General features: G+C 44.1%; 1 protein-coding gene across 1 annotated transcript; it reads left to right on the forward strand.

The window, feature by feature from the left end:
* Nucleotides 1-1,836: 1,836 nt before the first annotated feature.
* tm7sf3 (transmembrane 7 superfamily member 3) lies at nucleotides 1,837-16,681 on the forward strand. Its single transcript, XM_004082878.5, has 11 exons — nucleotides 1,837-2,118; nucleotides 4,144-4,298; nucleotides 6,567-6,717; nucleotides 7,052-7,172; nucleotides 12,227-12,398; nucleotides 13,454-13,631; nucleotides 13,723-13,809; nucleotides 13,912-13,992; nucleotides 14,070-14,323; nucleotides 15,863-16,025; nucleotides 16,097-16,681. The coding sequence occupies exons 1-11, from the start codon at nucleotides 2,037-2,039 to the stop codon at nucleotides 16,348-16,350; spliced, it is 1,698 nt and encodes a 565-aa protein (XP_004082926.1). The 5' UTR covers nucleotides 1,837-2,036; the 3' UTR covers nucleotides 16,351-16,681.
* Nucleotides 16,682-17,538: the final 857 nt, after the last annotated feature.

A 17,538-nucleotide genomic window follows, 5' to 3' on the forward strand; every position in this document is an offset into this window, starting at 1 on the left:
CCACAGGGCTCTGTTTTAGGACCCAAACCATTTTATGAATATCAGTAATTTAACATGTCATTTATATTCCTTAAAGATTACATTTTTTTGTTCAGAAAATGGATTTAAAAACTTTTTAAAAATGGGAATGTGAAAAATAATCATTTGATCTCAAAGGATATTTGATCTGTATTAATAAGAAAATGATGAATGGATCCATGCATGGTGAGGTTTTGGACAAAAACCTTGAGGATGAAACATGTTTGGATTTTTTTCAGCATGGCAGTGATCCCAAACTCATCGCAATGGCAACCAAGGAGTGTCTAGCATTTTCTAGGCTTCCAGGGACCTCAGACCAACAGGGGTAGGTTTGTGTTGGCCACCAACAGCCCCTAAAAACATCACAGCTCTAGAGAAGATCTGCATGGAAGAATGGACCAAAATAGCACAAACCTGGTGGTCGTGGTGCAGATGTGGAGCGGTCCACCTCAGGTCAGATGGTTACAGACGTGGTTTCTGTCTTGCTCGCCCATGTGCCGAAGTGTCTCTGAGCAAGACCCTAAACCCCCCATTGCTCCTGGTGGTTATGGGTTGGTGCCAGTGTTCGGCCGTGGAGGCGCCATCGGTGTGTGAGCGTGTTTTGGTGAATGGGAGTACAACTCAGCCTTCAAGGAAAAGTGGTTTATAAGTATTTGCCATTTACCTTCAGGAAACCTTTATGCGAAATATTTGATAACCAGCATTACACTATAAAATATCGACGTGAAGTTTTGTTATTGATTGAATGCTTATTTTCTGCACCATTATAGAAATAAGTTATTCATAAAAAATCATATAATGTGTCTCTCACTGTGGAAGTATTTCTTTTCAAATCAACACAACATTATGTTTTAATCTGTGCAACAGAAAACCCAAAAGATTATTATCAGGAACCTCACAGGAAAACAAGCTTTTTATGAAAACAAGATGAATCAAAAGACAAATGTTCTGTCAAGTTCTTACCGGCTTTGTAAGGAAAATCAGAACTTTAATTGAACTGTAATAGTTTGGTTTTTTTAAATAGTGTTTTAGTTTTTGAAATAAATATGTGGAATGTATTAGATAATCCTATGAGGGGACAATTTAATATCTCAGTTCAAGGAGATTTAAAGACAGTACTGAAAAATATAAAGCTTAGAATAAAAAAAGAACCAGAGATTCTATTTAACTTTTTAGCCTATTTGGGAAAATAATTGTAATTCTTTTATCATATAAAATACAGTGTGTTCCACTGGAAAGACCTGCATGGAATGGAATAATCCAAATTAGTAGAAAGAAAAGAGCAACTAGAACAGCTACAGTGAACAGAACGCATTTGCATAAGGTACACATCTATACTGCACTGATTTGATTTATTATTGTTATTAATAGACATTAAGCAGGGTTGGGTCATATTATTGCTTTTTTGGGTAACCAATTGGGACTATCGGGTGCTGTGAGATACCATAAATACTTTTCACTGGCTACCTGTCTGGGGTGTACTCCGCCTTTGCCCATCAATAGCTGGGATGGGCTCCAGCAACTCTGTGACACAAGGTGGGTGAGCAGGTTTTAGAAAATTAATGAACGCTTTAATGTGCATGTCCCAAGCCTGGCTAAAATCAAAAGGTTGAGTCAGGAAGACCAGGGTGATCTTCTGTGGTGACCACTGAAGGGAAGACCACATAAGGAAAAAGAATTATTAAAAAATAGGCAGAAATTCGTGTGGGAGATGGGTAAAAAAACGATTTAAACCTCTTCCTGCTTCTTTTCTTGTGTTTGTGTTTGTGAAATTTAAATGAGCGTGGTTGTATTGGGAATGGATTCGATCTAAATATCGCGAGATTGGGTGCGAGACCTTCATCGAGGGGCCGCAGCGGGAGAAGGAGGTCAGAAGGAGAGGAGCAGAGGAGCAGCGAGGCTAGACATGCCGCTCTCGCCTTTCCCGCACAAAGTCCTGCTATGCTGCGTTTTCTCCGATGATTTTAACGAAAGAAAGGTCAAATAGTTTTTCAGTCACATAAACGGAGCAGAAGGAGATGGTTTTGTGGGTCTGCTGCGCGCTGCTGCTGCTGCTGCTGCATGACCAGTTGGTGCCGGACGTTGGAGCTCAAGTGGAGAGTGAGTAGACACTAAAATGCTTCAATTTGCCACTTTTTTCTCTCTCTCTTATTACTTTTTATGCGGAAAACGTCAACATTTTGACGCAAAAAAAGGCGGTTCAGATTGAGCGCAGCTAGCTTAAAACCTAACAGGCTCGCGCGGCGAGGATTTCAGATTCAATCTGGTTAAAAGTTGACAGAAGAACCCAAACAAACTGTTTTCCGGTGACAGATTTACCAAATCAATAGTCTCCTGTGATCAGATCAGTCCGATCAGATGACTTGTTTTATGTCCTGATTGTGATCAGAATCCCCCTCCAGCTGTCAGGAGAACTTTATCCAAACACAACAGTGAGTCATTCATTTACAGCAGCAGCAGGTGAGCTGAACTCTGACCCCCTGGGTTCAAAAGTATCAAACCTGCTGAAAATGATTTTAAGTTGAGAGGGGGTGTAGGGGGGGGGGGGGGGATGAAGTCCTAGATGGGAAAAAAAGATTCCAGCACCTAGAAAGTTGTGTTATAACTTATGTTGGGATTGTTTCTTTGAGCTGGACCACAATCACCCATTTATTTATCAGCAAGGACAGTCCTGGTCACGGTGACACTTCAGGAGAAGCTGCAGACGTTATGCAACAGCTCACGATGGACCCTAAGAGGTTCTGTACTGTTGCTTTCTAGGGCTCTTGCAGAGGAAGGGTCGGTATGTCGTGTTGCACAAGTCTCAGTTGTTTTCTACACATTCCTCTTAAATAGGCCACAGCGATAGAGAGGGGAGAAAAACAGTTAATTCAGGAAATCATTTAAAAAAAGAAAGATGGAAGCATGTTTTTTTATTTCAATTGTGATTGTCATAAAACTATTTCGACTTGTTGCATCTTGAAATAGATTTTTGTGTCCGTCAGGATGAATTCAGGAGAGCATAAAGAAGGTGTGGTTTTATTTTTTTCAGCTGAAGGTCCAAGGTTAGAGCTGGTTAGGTTAGAATAGTTAGAAAAGTGTTTTTGACCATCCGAACCATTCAATGAGAACTGGACTGAGTGACCCCCACCCCCCTGGCGTTTTACCCAGGAAGCACCTGCTGGCTCCAATCCAAGAACACCCATTCTTGCTCTGATACCTTTTTTTTTTCTCTTAAGGACATGCCTGGTTGTTGACAGGGCTCCAACGTTCCAAACATTTGATTGACAGATTCTCTCAAGCGGTAGGGGCCTGGACTCCCAATAGCCCACTCCTGATTGGTGAGAGTGGTTGCCGTGGAAACACAGACTCAGATCAGCTTGGAAAAAAATCGCTGCTTACTGACGATTTCTGGTTCTCACTTGGTTCTCACGAAAAAAAGGGGGGGCGACTGAATGGACTTCATTTAGTGTATTTTTGGCGCTATAGGGCACACCGGATTCTAGGGAACACCATCAATCATATTAACTACGTTGATTATTTCTATGATGTATTGTGATTTTAATGCATTTTTCTGTTTTGTTGACATTTTCTGTTTTTTGAAGCACCTTGAATTACTTTGTGTACGAATTGTGATATACAAATAAACTTGCCGTGCCTAACTAGAACTTGTTCATAGCAGGCTATGCTTTAGCTACGTTAGCTTATTCACAGTATTTTGTTTGTAACGCATGAAAAAAACAGACTGATCCCATTGAAACTGGTGTTACTTTCACTACGCTACCTCTCAACCTTGTTAGTAACACATAAAAAACACGCTCCAACATCGCTACACGTTAGCTACCCTACCGTATTCACAACTAATGTTGAATGCAACAGAATTAATCCATGTGAGGCACTTTGGACTGTAAGCCAAACTGTGGTTTTTGTTTCAAATAATTAAGTAAATGTGCCTTACAGTGCCAAAAACCTGATAGTTGCAGCTGGAAGTAAGCCACTTTCTATGGGTGACATCACACTCACTACACAGCCAACCTGTCCTGAACTTTGAATTGTTTTTAGTGCACGTGTGTTTTTTTTTACGAGTGTCAGAGTCACCTGGCTTGTTGATCAAAACCACACGTGCGTACATGTACCCCCCCCCAGATCGGGTGACTTTCCTGCCGGGGACGTTCCAGAACGTGAGCATCCCGCAGAATGAGACGGTTCAGGCCGTGGTGTCCAGGATTCTCCCGGAGGTGGCCTTCATCACGCTGCAGTTCCACACGCAACGCCGCAACGCCACACTCTCCTACAGCAGGGTGAGGCGCCGCTCCTCCACGCGCTTTCATTTCTGCTCAACCCGTTCAGCACCGATGTTTACAGAAAACCCGCTGATCATAAAATCTTTTAAACCTCACTTTTTTGTTTTTACTCAGAGCTAAGGAAACGTGGACATGCTTTAAAAGGCTCGTATATATCAGGAGAGACCAATACATTTAGTCTAGCTATTATTGTTTTGCTGCACTTGAAAGAACTGTCTCCAGTGAATGGAAGAAACCTTTTACTGTAATTAAGTGCAAGCAAATGTAGGACATATTGCATTTGTTCAGTGTTTCTTCTGTCTGCAGCTGCAGGTTAATGTTTTTTGGGGTCAGAAAATGAAGCATCCCTGACAGAGATGAAAGCTTGAAGCTGAAGACACCAATTTTCATTTCAATGAGCAAAACAAATGCGTTTGCTCTGTTTATCCTCGGTGGAGTCATTCTGATGACTCGGTGACGCTGAACGCATGGAACCTCAGCTCTGCAGACATGTTTCTCAGCGTGTGCCCAGACGGTTAGTTCAGCCGCTGCGTGATGAATGGAGCTTTGTGCGCGAGGTCGCCTGACCCCCCCCCCCAGAGAAAGTGGCAGTCAGCTGATAAACGGCCCACGGGTCACGACATGCAGAGCAGGAGAAAATCACTTGGTGCTGGTCTCATGAGTCCCCAGAGAAAAACTCGCTCTCAGGTCGAACTTGTGGACGTATTAAGGTCAACTTTGTTGGTTTAGTCCTGATCACGGAAAAGAGAAAACAAAAATCTGGACGATAAGTGATTTCTCTCCTCTTTACAAACAGAATTTTGTTGATGTGAGTAATCGTCAGAGAAAGAGGAAGTGCAAATGAGAAACGATGAGCTTACTGTAGATTCAGTTTCCTCTGACAACTATCTGATCGCTTTCTCTGTTTTGACATTTTCAGCATCTGCCTGCAGTCTAGCAGTCTGCAGCACAGACTCTGATGAGCATCGTTTTAGGCAACTTTTCAATGAAGGTTTCAACAAATAAAAGCAAAAGATGTGATCCTGTCTGAAGGGTGCAGTTGTGTCTGGAAACTTATCATGTCTGAGAGATTCCAGTCATCCCTGAAAAGTGGGAAAAAAGCAATCATGTCTAAAAATCTGCAATTTTTTTTTTCCCCCTAAAAACTTGCAATCATGTTCAAAAACAACATTTGCGACCCTGTCAGCAAAGTTGCAATCAAGTCTAAAAAGTTGCAATAATGTCTGAAAAGTTGTGATCATGTCTAAGAAGTTGCAACCGTGTCAACAAAGTTGCAATAATGTCTAAAAAGTTGCAATAATGTCTAAGAAGTTGCAACCATGTCAACAAAATTGCAATAATGTCTAAAAAGTTGCAATAAAGTCTAAGAAATTGCAACCATGTCAACAAAGTTGCAATCACGTCTACAAAGTTGTTTTCATGTTAGAAAAGTTACAAATATGTCTGAAAAGATGGCGACAGGGCGGCTGTGGTGCAGTGCTAAGGGGGTCCACATCCAATCGTAAGGTTGTGGGTTCGATTCCCGCCTTGCCCGCCCATGTGTCAAGTGTCCTTGACACTGAACCCCACCTTGCCTCTGGTGGATGTCCAGTCCTGTCAGAAATGTTACAATGATTTCTTAAAAGCTGTGGACATGTTTTCAAACATTTTAGAAGAGTTGCAGTCGTGTATTAAAAGTGCCATCATGTCAAAAAAGTTGCGATCATTTCTTAAAATTTGCAAACAGACTAAGAGGTGTAAATACGTCTGAAGACTGTGATGATGTCTAACTCCGCGCACACATTGAGAAAGCGCTGCTTCCTGTTTTCTTTGGTAGTTACTTCAGCCGGAGCGTTCCCAACACTCGGCCGTTGCAGCAACGTCTTTGAGACAAAGCTGCAGTTTGACAACGCGGTTCTTATCACAGGCTGCACCTATGCTGGGGTGGTGCATGTGGTTGTTCAGCCGTGTCTCACTGCCCTTAGACGCCTTGGCTTTACTGTTGAGCTCTGAGACCCGTGAAGATCCAGGGTTGCTCCTCTGCTCTGCAGTGATGGGTAATCAACTCAACACCAGAGGAGACGTGGGTTGATCACACAGTTGCACAGATTCCAGTTTTCCATGTTTTTGCTGATGTTTGCATGGAAAGTTGTAGTGTCTCAGCATGTTGGCATACACAGTCCAGAACTGTTGTTTGCTTTTTCAAATGTTTACTGATGTTTTTATTCCCCAGTACAATGCAGGTCCCCACATGTACTGACAAACCCGTATGTGTGTTTATCTCAGGTGCCGGATCAGAGCAGCTCTCTGACTGGAGTGGACTCGGGGCTCCTGTCGGCTCTGGAGCCGAGCCAGACCACGCTGTCTTTGTTCCTATCGTCCCCTGACAGCGAGGCCGTGGCGGGCACCGGCGTCATCCTGCCCTACTCCGGCTCTGGTAACTGTCAGGAAGTCCTTGCAACACCCACCTGCATGCTGCCGCTCTGATTTGCTCGAGAAGCTGAAACGAGGAAGTTGGACCTTCTGAGTAATGAAAGCAGATTTCTGCTAAAACCAAACTGGCAAAAGTTTCGTAACAACTCAGTGGGTGATCTAGATACAGACTTGGAGCTGGTTCAGACCAACACTTGCACTGATTCTCCACCACAGCTCTCTGGTTTTATCATCCAAGTACCAAGAAGTCATACTAGAATGACAGGATGCTTCTAAAACCTGAAATACCCATTTACTTTGAGTTGACATCATAAAGCAGCAACGTGTACATGTTTCAGATCCAGTTCCTGGAGCCTGTAACTCCGAGTTCAGCTTGGAGGTGGACCCAAATGTCTACATACGCTACAACCTCTATGAGACCACAGTCCTCTTCGCATCGGCCAACTTAGGATACGAGAGGTAACTTCCTGTTTGGCTTGTTCTCCTGCGTGGTTTCTCGGAAAGCTGCTGTTCTTTGTTTTCTTGAGATTTATGAGATCCATTTTAATCACTACATACTACAAAACAGATGTTCCAGGACTATGTTTTAGTGTTTTGTTGATATTTATTCACAATTTTATTTATATGCAGATGACACGTCTTTTTATTTATTCTGATTCTGATCCAAAAATCACCTAATTTCTCATGTTCAATCTTAATTATCAACATTATCACAGATTCAGTGATGTCGTCGTCGTCGTAAAAGAACGTGACTATAAAAGAGAACTGGACTGAGTGAGTGTGATGTCACCCATAGAGAATGACTTACTTCTGGCTCCTACAAAATGAAGTCGATTTAGTTGCCATTTTTGCGATACCAATGTCGCCGTGTTGGAGCCAGACTACACCAGTAAGTTAGTGATTGGTCTGAGTCGGTCCTAGACATCGTATCTATGGAAACCATTCCCGCCAATCAGGAGTGAGCGTGTTGGTGGAAGACCACACCCCTACCACTGAAATCAGGCCAGAGAGAATCTGTCAATCAGACGTTTTAAGCGTTCAACTTACTTTTAGACATCTGATTGGTCGGTTTATAACTTGAACTACAGAAAAAATATCATAAAAAGAATCAGGATTATCAAGAAGATGTTAATAAAACTGTATCAGATCAAGAACGGTTAGTTTGACCAATAAAAGCTGTTTATTTCTCTATAGAAGTCTTTGGGATTTTGGCTTTTTTTGGAGCAAGTGGGCACTTCCTGTTTGGAACCCCAGGGGGGGGGAGTCGCTCAGTTCAGTTCTTATTTACAATCAATGGTTTAGCCACTAAAATCTTATATTTCTTTGGGTCACTTAAGTTGTTTTCGTGCTCATTTTTGTGGAGAAAAAGCAGGAACCTGCTGGAAATCCGATTAAAGGTCAGTCAAGGTCCATACATGTAACCATCATTCTTCGATTTCCCTGCAATCTAAATGAATTAAATTTTTCGTTTCAACACTATTCGCCCAAAACCAGACGTTTATCTCCACCAGCGTTCTCTGTGATGACTGGGTACGTCTGAGAGGTTCCTCTTTTATGTGGGCACTTGATTTTGGAAATCCCAGAGTCGGCATGTAATCGAGTTTGCAGCCCGTTAGGAACAGTGGTTTTTGGACGTCTGATGCCGATTGGTTCTTTTAAGCGTGTTTGTTCTGGAGGCTGATATGATCCGGCTGCCTCATGACCTCTCACAACTGCAGTGAGTGTGAGACCACAAAGGTGGTTTTCTGCATCCATCTGGACGGGTTCTTGGCCTTTCTGACAAAAGAAATCAGGATTTTCTTTGTTTTTGTTTTTTGCATCTTAAAAGTCTCAGCATTTGTTGACAGAAACATCTAATCAGAAACTCGGTGCTTTCAGGCGAGCATGTCGCTGAGACATGGGACGCTCTTCGTGACTTATCAATGCTGGACTCTCAGTGAATGTTTTGACTGAACATAGAAGTGGGGAAGGTCTTTCTGTTTGTTTTAAGCTTGTAGGAGCTTCTTTACAAACGCGTGTGGTTGTGGAGGAAATGAACATCCGGGTGGCACAGATGAAAGAACCGTGCCGCTCTTTGCTGTTTGTTTCCATCCTTGTGTGGTTAAAGTTAAGAGTACCCGGTAAATATGTGGGTTGTTTTTCAAGAAAAAATAGATGCATTTCTGTTTAAGGTTTTCTTTTCTGAAGTTGCATTTTCTGTGTGGATCTGCAGACGTTTGTCTGCAGGTTTGTGCAGCAGATTGTTGGACCTTCTTAATCCTCGGTGGCATTGATTCAACAAAGCTCTGGAAACATTCCTCACAGAGTTTGGTCCACGTTGACATGATGGCATCACAGTGGCTGCAGATTTGTCGGCTGCACATCCATGATGCCGATCTTCTGTTCCACCACATCCCAAAGGTTCTCTATTGGATTGAGATCTGGTGACTGTAGAGGCCGTTTGAGTCCAGAGAACTTATTGTCCTGTTGAAGAAACCAGTCTGAGATGATTCCAGCTTAATGACATGGTGCTTTATCCTGCTGGAAGCAGCCATCAGAAGATGGTTCACTACACAGAGAGATGGACACGGTCAGCAACAATTCTCAGCAAGGCTGTGGTGTTGGAACCATGTTTAACTGGTACCAAGAGGCCCAAAGTGCGCCAAGCAAATATCAGACTGTACAAACTTTATAGTAATTTTCTACTGGATCCTAAACTACTGAAGTCCAGTTTGTTAACAGAAGCGGTAAGCAGAGAAAATGAGGATGGCTTATTACAGCCATGACAAAAGACATTCTTGACATTTTCTCATTAACCTTGGAGTAACTTTCCTTCAACAGGGTGTCTTATTTTTGTTTTTACTGAAAACGTGAAAACGCAAAGAAAATTGTTTCATATATGAGATAAAAAGAAATGAAGAAATACAACTTAGTTAGTATTTTCTTTTTCTTTTTTAAACATCGCCCCCCCCCCCCCCCCAGCAAGTAAGACCTTTGTTAATCCCTCTCTCCATAATTTGAAAAGTAGGAGGAAGGAGAAGGAAACAATAGAAGACAAAGCTGTGATAAATAGGCAAATGTAGCAAAGACATGCCTCTGTATGACTAAATCAATGGGCGAATCAGACAAACCAAAGGACAACGTATAACAGAAAAATACAGGGACAATTATTGCTCAACCTTAACAAATAATTAAGAAGAGGCGGATTATAAACTATAAACTGAGGGGATGTGATGGTAGAATGTGAGGACCCCCGACTGAGAAAATGTGTCCCTCGGCCCGCTAGCTGAATATTTTAGGTTCTGGAGTTGTAATAGTTGCATAGGATCAGTCGGCCACAGGGACACCGTGGATGAGTCTTTAGATTCCAGTGCAGTAATATTCTGGCTATTAGAGTAGCAAAAACAAGTATATCTTTGTGACTATTTCTTAGTGGATGTGGGTTTTGGCGTTAAACACCACCTATGGCTGCTTCTGCACTAGGCTGGGAAGTGACATGGAGTACATCTGATAAGATTTTGAAAATTGTTGACCAATAGTTTACCAAAGCAGAGCATGACCAGAACATGGGGGTTAGATTGGCTGGACTATTTTGACATTTGTCCCAATTTGCACCCAGAGGAGGACAGGAGCACATATAGAAAAGACTTTACTGCGTTTCTGAGTATGTCTTTATTCAAATCGTTATGAATCAGGAGCCAATGAAAACACACTATTTAAAAAAAGCTCACGTTTGGGACGCAGCAACCGCCATGGGATGGGCCAAAGACTCCCTGCTCTGCTCCAATTCCAAGTCCTCCACTTGGAAACAAATAGAGACATTAACGTTCTTCTCGTCTGAACTGGTTGCTACTCTGTTAGCTTGTGGTTGTGAGGGTCTGTAAGCTAGTGGGAGAGAGTGTAAACAAAGAAATGCTGGGATTTCAAAGTAGTGCTACTTCTGCTCCTACAATCAACCACAACTCTGAGGTGGATTTCTAATGAGCTCCTACTGAGCTGCAGAAAATATGACTTAAAAAAAAACATAACTGCATAATCATAATTACCACACCACTAGGAACAATTTTACAATAGATAAAAATATAGTTGGAGTGGGACTTAGGGAGCCCTATCCTGAACTGTGGGCTTATTGCAAAAAAACAGAAAAACTGCTGATCTCTGCCACAGCTAAGCGACATTGGAGAGAGGATTCTCTATTAACAAAGAGGAGGAGTTTAACAGTATGCATGGGGACATTACATCATACAACGTGGAGGTGTTACTTACACCTCTGGCTGGACTACAAACAAACTTGTGACCAACTACGTGGATTTTCTTACTGGTTCTGATTCTCTTTTTCCAACCCAATGCCAAGGCGCTAGAACAGCTATTGGTTAGCGTAGCAGCAGCAGCCAGGGCCAGATATCACGTCCATTTGGACTTGGACTCATCTGCTGGACTATTCAATCATGTAGTTGTAGAGTTATATAAGCTAATTCTCTGTAAGAGTTCTGGTACATCGCCTGTCTGTCCTGGGGGAGGACCCCTCCTTCATGTGGACACTCCTGAGATTTTTCTCTTTTTACGGAATCCATTTTCTTTTAGGAGTTTTTCCTTACCCAGAAGGAGGGTCAAAGGGCAGGGATGCCCAGTTTAGTTTGGTTTAGCCGATACCTTTTGAATTCTATGACTTTATGCTCTTTGAGATTCATATTTTGGACACAATCACGGGGATGAAAGCCCATTGAGATGACTTTTGTTGTAAATATTGGCCTATATAAATAAAAGTGAATTGAATTGAAATAGAAAGGTAAAAGATGGGGGCAGAAGCCGAGGCTCTTTAGAAGGAAGAGAATGGAGGACTAGCTTAACCCTTGTGCTATCTTGAGGGGTCCAGATGACCCCACTCTTCCATTGACGTGTTCTCCCTACCATGACAAAGGTGGATAAAGGTGGAAAGATTTCATGTAATCCATGGACACCAGTGAAGATCACAAATCATTGAAGAAAAAAGGTTCAGAGCACTGTCTAGTGGGTCTAGATGACCCAATTCCCAACGTTAAAGTTCCTCGGATAGCACAAGGGTTAAGAGCCAAGACTGAAAAGAAGTTGCTTCCAAAAGGGTTGTGAGGGTCTGGTCATGGATGCAGACATATTCAGATGTTCTGTTCTTTTGATAACAATTGTTCCAAACTACAAGGATTTGGGTTTTTTCTCGTTAGGGCTGGGAAATGGGCAGAGAAATTGGTCTTAATTTTTGATATGCGTGGTCTTCAAAAGTCTGACATTTAACTTGAATGAAGTCGTAGGAACGCTGACTAACGTGGCCGGCTAGTGGGCGTGTTCTGGGCAGTATTTATGCCTGCAAATGTGCGGTTGTTCATAAAAAATGCCGTCCTGTCAACAACTTTGAGGCTCCTGGAGTATAAAACAGAAATAAAATCTGTCCAATCCGAGATTCGGTTCACTCAGCTGCTGGACTGGACAAATAAGGGAGAAAAGTCCGAAATCTGTGAAAGATTTTGGGCTGACGGCCGTTGTTTTCCTCCCGTCAGAGGCCAGACTCCTCCAGCCTGCGATGAATCCACGGACACCAACACCCGCTGGCGGCTGCAGTACGACGTCTACCAGTACTTCCTACCAGAGAACGACCTGTCGGAGAGCAGCCTGTTTTCCGGGCATCAGGCTGTGGCGGGCGTCCAACAGATGACGGCAGTCGGCAAACGGGTAATTTTTAGTTTGACCCAGAACTTTAGCTCTGGTGTTGAAGTTCTTTAGACTGCGGTAGCTCTTCAACCAGAAGAATCTGCTGGAATTAGGTTGAATACGGAAACGTTAGAAGAGTTACGGTGATCCAAAGACCGTCGCCACTGGAGATAAAGCTTCGCTTTTGACGGTTTAGCAATCGGATGATGGCCGTTTATGCAATAGTCTCTTGTCTTCCCCGTCACCTCTACAAAAAGAAAAATCCCGATTGACTGATCACATCGTCACGACTACAAGGGCTTTCTGAACATTATTGATCAGTATTAACCAGTGGGACAGATAGGGAAACTAATTTTTCTTTCTCTTAAATATAACCGCAACGCAGAACAAATATGTCTTTTATGCTCAAATCAACACTGGGTTTGTGAGAAAAATCCATTTGTAAGATGTGAAGACGAGAACTGTGAACCCTTCAACTCGGGACTGTTAGCTTGAGCGTAACCTTAACTCTCCAACCGTTTCGGAAATTAACGTGTTTAAATGTTGCATTTCAGCAAAAAGCTGTTGTTTTTTTTATCCACTTCAGAATCCGCTGGAATGACGATAATTGCTTAAAAGGCGTGTTATTTTGTGTCGCTGGTGTTATAGGGTTAGATGCTTTGACACAAAACGAAGCAGTTTTTTATTTTGGGATGCGACTTTGGGGAGAGTCCAGGCTTACAAAGTGATTGGTTAACAGTTTTTCCATAAAGTAGCACAAACGTACTGGGAAAACAACTGCATCCACTGCTGAATGAAAATAAGGTACAAAAAGAAGAAAATAAAAACTTCCAAAGCATTTGAATCCCATCCACTTTGATAGCACTCCTAAGCAGCACAGCAAACAATCTTATGAATTTCACCGGGTGAATGCTGAGACAACCAAAGCGGCTGCTGCGTCCTGATTGGTCCGTGGCTCTCTAATGAAGTTCCAACCAAGTCCCACAGCTCTTGAGGATTTTGACCTTGTAAACGTCTAGTGTCGATGTTCTCGGCGGTCTCCTCTGAAGGTCTGACATCTCCCGTGTTCTGTGAAGGTCATGACCCTGCTGTCCACAGACAAGACCAGCGCCGTCTTCAACTCCATCCCCGGTCAGGGGGTCATCTACTCGGTGATCGTCAGGGACCCGCTGCTGAACACCTCTGCCTCCTACGTTCCCGCCCACACCTACGCCTGCAGCTTCACCTCCGCCCTGGACGGCTGTCAGACGCTCGGTCAGCTCCTCAGGAATCCGTCAGAAGGAAACGTCAAGCTGCAAATGTGCCTCTTTTCCTGTGCTGGAATAAAGTGTCGGGTCTGTTCCAGGAAAGGTCTCCACAAAGGTCTTCTTCACCATCACCGGCCTGGCCGGCCTGTTTGTCTGCTTCTTTGGACATCGCTTCTTCAAATGTGGTGAGTGGTTCCTGTCCGCTTCCTCATTCAGCCACGGCGGAGCCAGGAAGTGGTTCTAATAATCCTCCAGAAGATGAACAGACCTTTTCCCTCCACGGTCAGAGCTCTTCTGCATGGGCTTCAGCTTCTCGGCGTTCTTCGTCTTCGTCCTCGTCACCAGAACCACCGACCTCCACTATGACGGTCCGTTCATTCTCCGCCACGAGCTGCGGCTCAGAAACCCTCCCAGACCTTCACCGCTTGCGTCCGCCTCTCCGCAGAGCGCCTGGCGGTGTCGGCCGTGGTGGGCGTGGTGGGCGGAGTCCTCCTGATGATGAGCTGGTGGCGTTTCGGCTCGGTCTTGGCCTGCGTCGCCGTGGTGGGCCTCATGCTGGGCTTCCTGGTGGCCTCCGTGGTGCTCTTCACGCCGCTGGGTGACCTGGATGCCTTCAGGAACTCTGACGCCGTTTTCTGGACGACCTTCTCCTGCATCGTCCTGGTGGTTCCTCTCTTCTTCCTGCGCTGGCCCAGAGAGGTAACACGCTTTACTGTGGCGCCATCAGGTGGCGAATAGATGAAATCCTTGGTTTCTATGACAGAAAATCTATATAAATGTTGAAATAATTTCATGTAAACGCTGAAGTCTTGACTAGAAAGGAGAGGTTTTCACAAAAACTTTGTTTTATTGAGTAAAATTTAAAAAATCTAGAAAAAGTCAAATTGATGTGAAACAAAAGAGCAGAAATAATAATTAAAACACTTAAAGCTACTGGACAAATGAGGCCAAGTAAGAATAAATCAGTTACTGAATATGCTGCTGATTCCACTGAAACATTTCTTCATGAAACACCTCAACTGTGAGAGAATCCAGGAAGTCAGGTTGTTATTTAACATCAAACTGAACTCTTAAGCTGGTTTAGCAACATGTGGTGCTTACATGCAAGTTTCTTTGAGAGCTGGGATCAAAAAAATGGATTTTCAATGACAAACAACCTCTGTCCTTTTCTGGGACATAGTCGGCGCAGAGTGCCCCCGCCCCCTGTTCCCCTCCCCAGAGCAGGAAGCCTGTGGCCCGCCCAGCGTGTGTTCTACGTCACGAGTCCGATCTATTTGAAAAGGAAGTGTTTCTGTCTGATTCACAGCGATTTGAGTGAATAAAAACTGCAGTTTAATCAGAATTCTCTCTACGTTTACAGAAGAGAATGTCAATAAGTCAATAAGTCATCAGCAATTCAAGTTGCACGTCCCCCCCTTCCCCCACTACACCTGCTTGATGGGAACTAGGAAGTCAAACTTATAACTGCTGGCAAACTGGCGTGAAAAAGGTTTTGAGGAAGTTCACTTAGATGCATTTGTACTGCTGTCTGAATCTACAATTCCAAAATCGAGTCTCTGCGAAACGCCAGCGTTCATCGATGCTCACTAGATGGGCGAATATAGACCACAATGCAATGCTTCGGCGTTTAAATGTAACCATCATCGTTTTTATCTTCAGAACTTAGTGGACTCATAAATACTCGTGGCAAAACGCTCATATTGATTAGATTTTAACTTTGTGAATCGATGGCATCGTAAACGCCGTTTAAAAAAAAAAAAAGTTGGGCCTCGATTCCAAAAGGGGTTTATTCAGACATACCTCTGGTTTGTCAGAAAATTACTAACCCCTGTTGTTAAAGTAAAATATGTCCAACAATAGAGGCCTTCAGCTCTCATCTGTCTGCCCAGCTGTTGGACAGGACAAGTTAAAAAATATATAAATAAAAAAGTAGGCATGGTGTCCAAATGGCTTTTAAAATTCAGGGCACTACATAGTGCTGCACTATAAGGTTGTTTAGTAGTTAGTTAGGGGTTAGGACAGGAATTCTGACAGAGCTTTTAACTCTTTTTATTTTTGCAGCTTCGATGGTTAAAACCGGCTTTTCTAAAGGCGTGCGTCCCTCTGATGAGTCTTCCCTCCTTGCCTTTGATCCTTGCTCTCTAGCCCCTCCCCTTTGCCCAAAAACGGTCATTTTGTCTGTTGAAACAGCCGTTCAGAGCTGAGGTGGATGTGTGCGCTGGCTTCTTTGTGCCTCAGGGGAACATCTGCACGTGCGGCGTGGTGGGCGGGTACGCGGCGGTTCTGGCCGTCAACGCCTACGTCTACACCAGCCTGTCCTTCATCACGCTGAACATCCTCAAGCGGCTGCTCAACAGCCGCTTCAGCGCCGCCTTCACCGACGTGCCCTTCCAAACCATCGGTGAGTCTTTGCTCCGCCTGCTGTCGCCGAGGCGACGGCCTCTCTCACGCCGCCCGCCCTGTCCCTTCCAGACTACGCCATGATCACGGTGTGGGTGGTGCTCGGCGTGTGCGGCGTGGTGCTGCAGCTCTACCGCGAGCGCGCCCGCCCCTTCTTCCCCCCCAGCCCGTACCTGATGTGGCAGCAGGAGCGCGAGCGCCGCAAGACCAACGTCCTGGACCCCAGCCACCACTTCCCGCCGCTGCCCAGCCGCCTGCTGGAGCGAGCGCGGCAGCTCACCAGACGGAGGGAGCCGGCGGGGGAGCACACACCTCTGCTGCTTTAACCCCTCCCTCAGTCTGGAGGGTAGGACCCTGAAAGGGGAGGGGCCTGGATCCTGCCGGGTCAGCCAACGGAGGATCTGGAGGACTGAGGCGGGCTGAAGACTAATCAGTGATGACCCTGAACAGGACGGCCCGTCACAGGCTCCGCCTCCACAGGCGTTTGCACTGAAACCACTACGTCTACAGGGCAGCGGCCCGAATTTTAGCCTGAAGTCGAAGCGATCAGTTTTAGGACTCTGCAGGCCTCATGTTGGTGCAGATGAAGCCTCTTAAAATGAAAATCTGTGGTTTTAATTTAATGTTTTGATATTTAATAAACTGCCTCAAGGATCACGCCGCTCCTTCCTGCAGGTCAGACCGCTAGGTCACACGTTCGGGTTGAACCTTCTGAAAAACAACACAAAAACTTCATGTCACCATTATGAGTTTAGTCAAGACGTCATGAGATTTCTTGACTGAAACGCATTAAAATACTAGAAGAGAAACGGGAAATGCTGCTGGAAATGAAGCAGATGAAAACGCAGAGCTCCGGTCTGAATCCAGTTTTTAGGAGGAACACAAGCTGAAGTGAATTTTCAAAAAAGGGAAGCAACAAATCAGGACTTTAAAGGGCCTACAGCATGCAATGTCAAATTTCTTTAGCTTTTAAGTGTTATGTTAATTCCTACTACGGTTGCACGATATGAGGAAAACAGGCAATATTAGTGATCAATATTGTGATGACTGTATAACTTGCGATAAATGAATAAATAGCAAAAAAAAAAGTTTACATTTCACTGCAACAGTTTAATTTAAATAGGAGTCACACTACCTTAAATTATTCTCCAAATGACCCTCGTCTAATCAGGAGGTCAACATCTAACAAAAGCTCCATCCGATTGGTCGAATGCATAAAGCGACTTACGCGATGCGTTAAATAGTTCAAGCTGCCATAAGATCGTCTTAGCACATGTAACCCTTGTGCTGTCTTAGATGACCCCACCCTTACATTGCCGTGTTCTCCCTACCATGATAAAGGTGGATAAAGGTGGAAAGATTTCATGTAATCCATGGACACCAGTGAAGATCACAAATCATTGAAGAAAAAAGGTTAAGCCCACTGTCTTGTGGGGTCTAGATGACCCCACTCCCAATGTTAACGTGCCTAGGATAGCACAAGGGATACGGTTACCATTATTGCGATTTTTGCC

Source organism: Oryzias latipes, chromosome 23, assembly GCF_053564925.1.
Source record: "Oryzias latipes strain Hd-rR chromosome 23, Olatipes_Hd-rR_3.1".
Classification (NCBI taxonomy): domain Eukaryota; kingdom Metazoa; phylum Chordata; class Actinopteri; order Beloniformes; family Adrianichthyidae; genus Oryzias; species Oryzias latipes.

Coding starts and splice junctions, on each gene's coding strand:
- tm7sf3 (XM_004082878.5), top strand. CDS start 2,037: ATGGTTTTGTGGGTCTGCTGCGCGCTGCTGCTGCTGCTGCTGCATGAC. Junction 2,119..4,143: donor CGTTGGAGCTCAAGTGGAGA/GTGAGTAGACAC, acceptor ACCCCCCCCCAG/ATCGGGTGACTTTCCTGCCG. Junction 13,632..13,722: donor GGACGGCTGTCAGACGCTCG/GTCAGCTCCTCA, acceptor GGTCTGTTCCAG/GAAAGGTCTCCACAAAGGTC.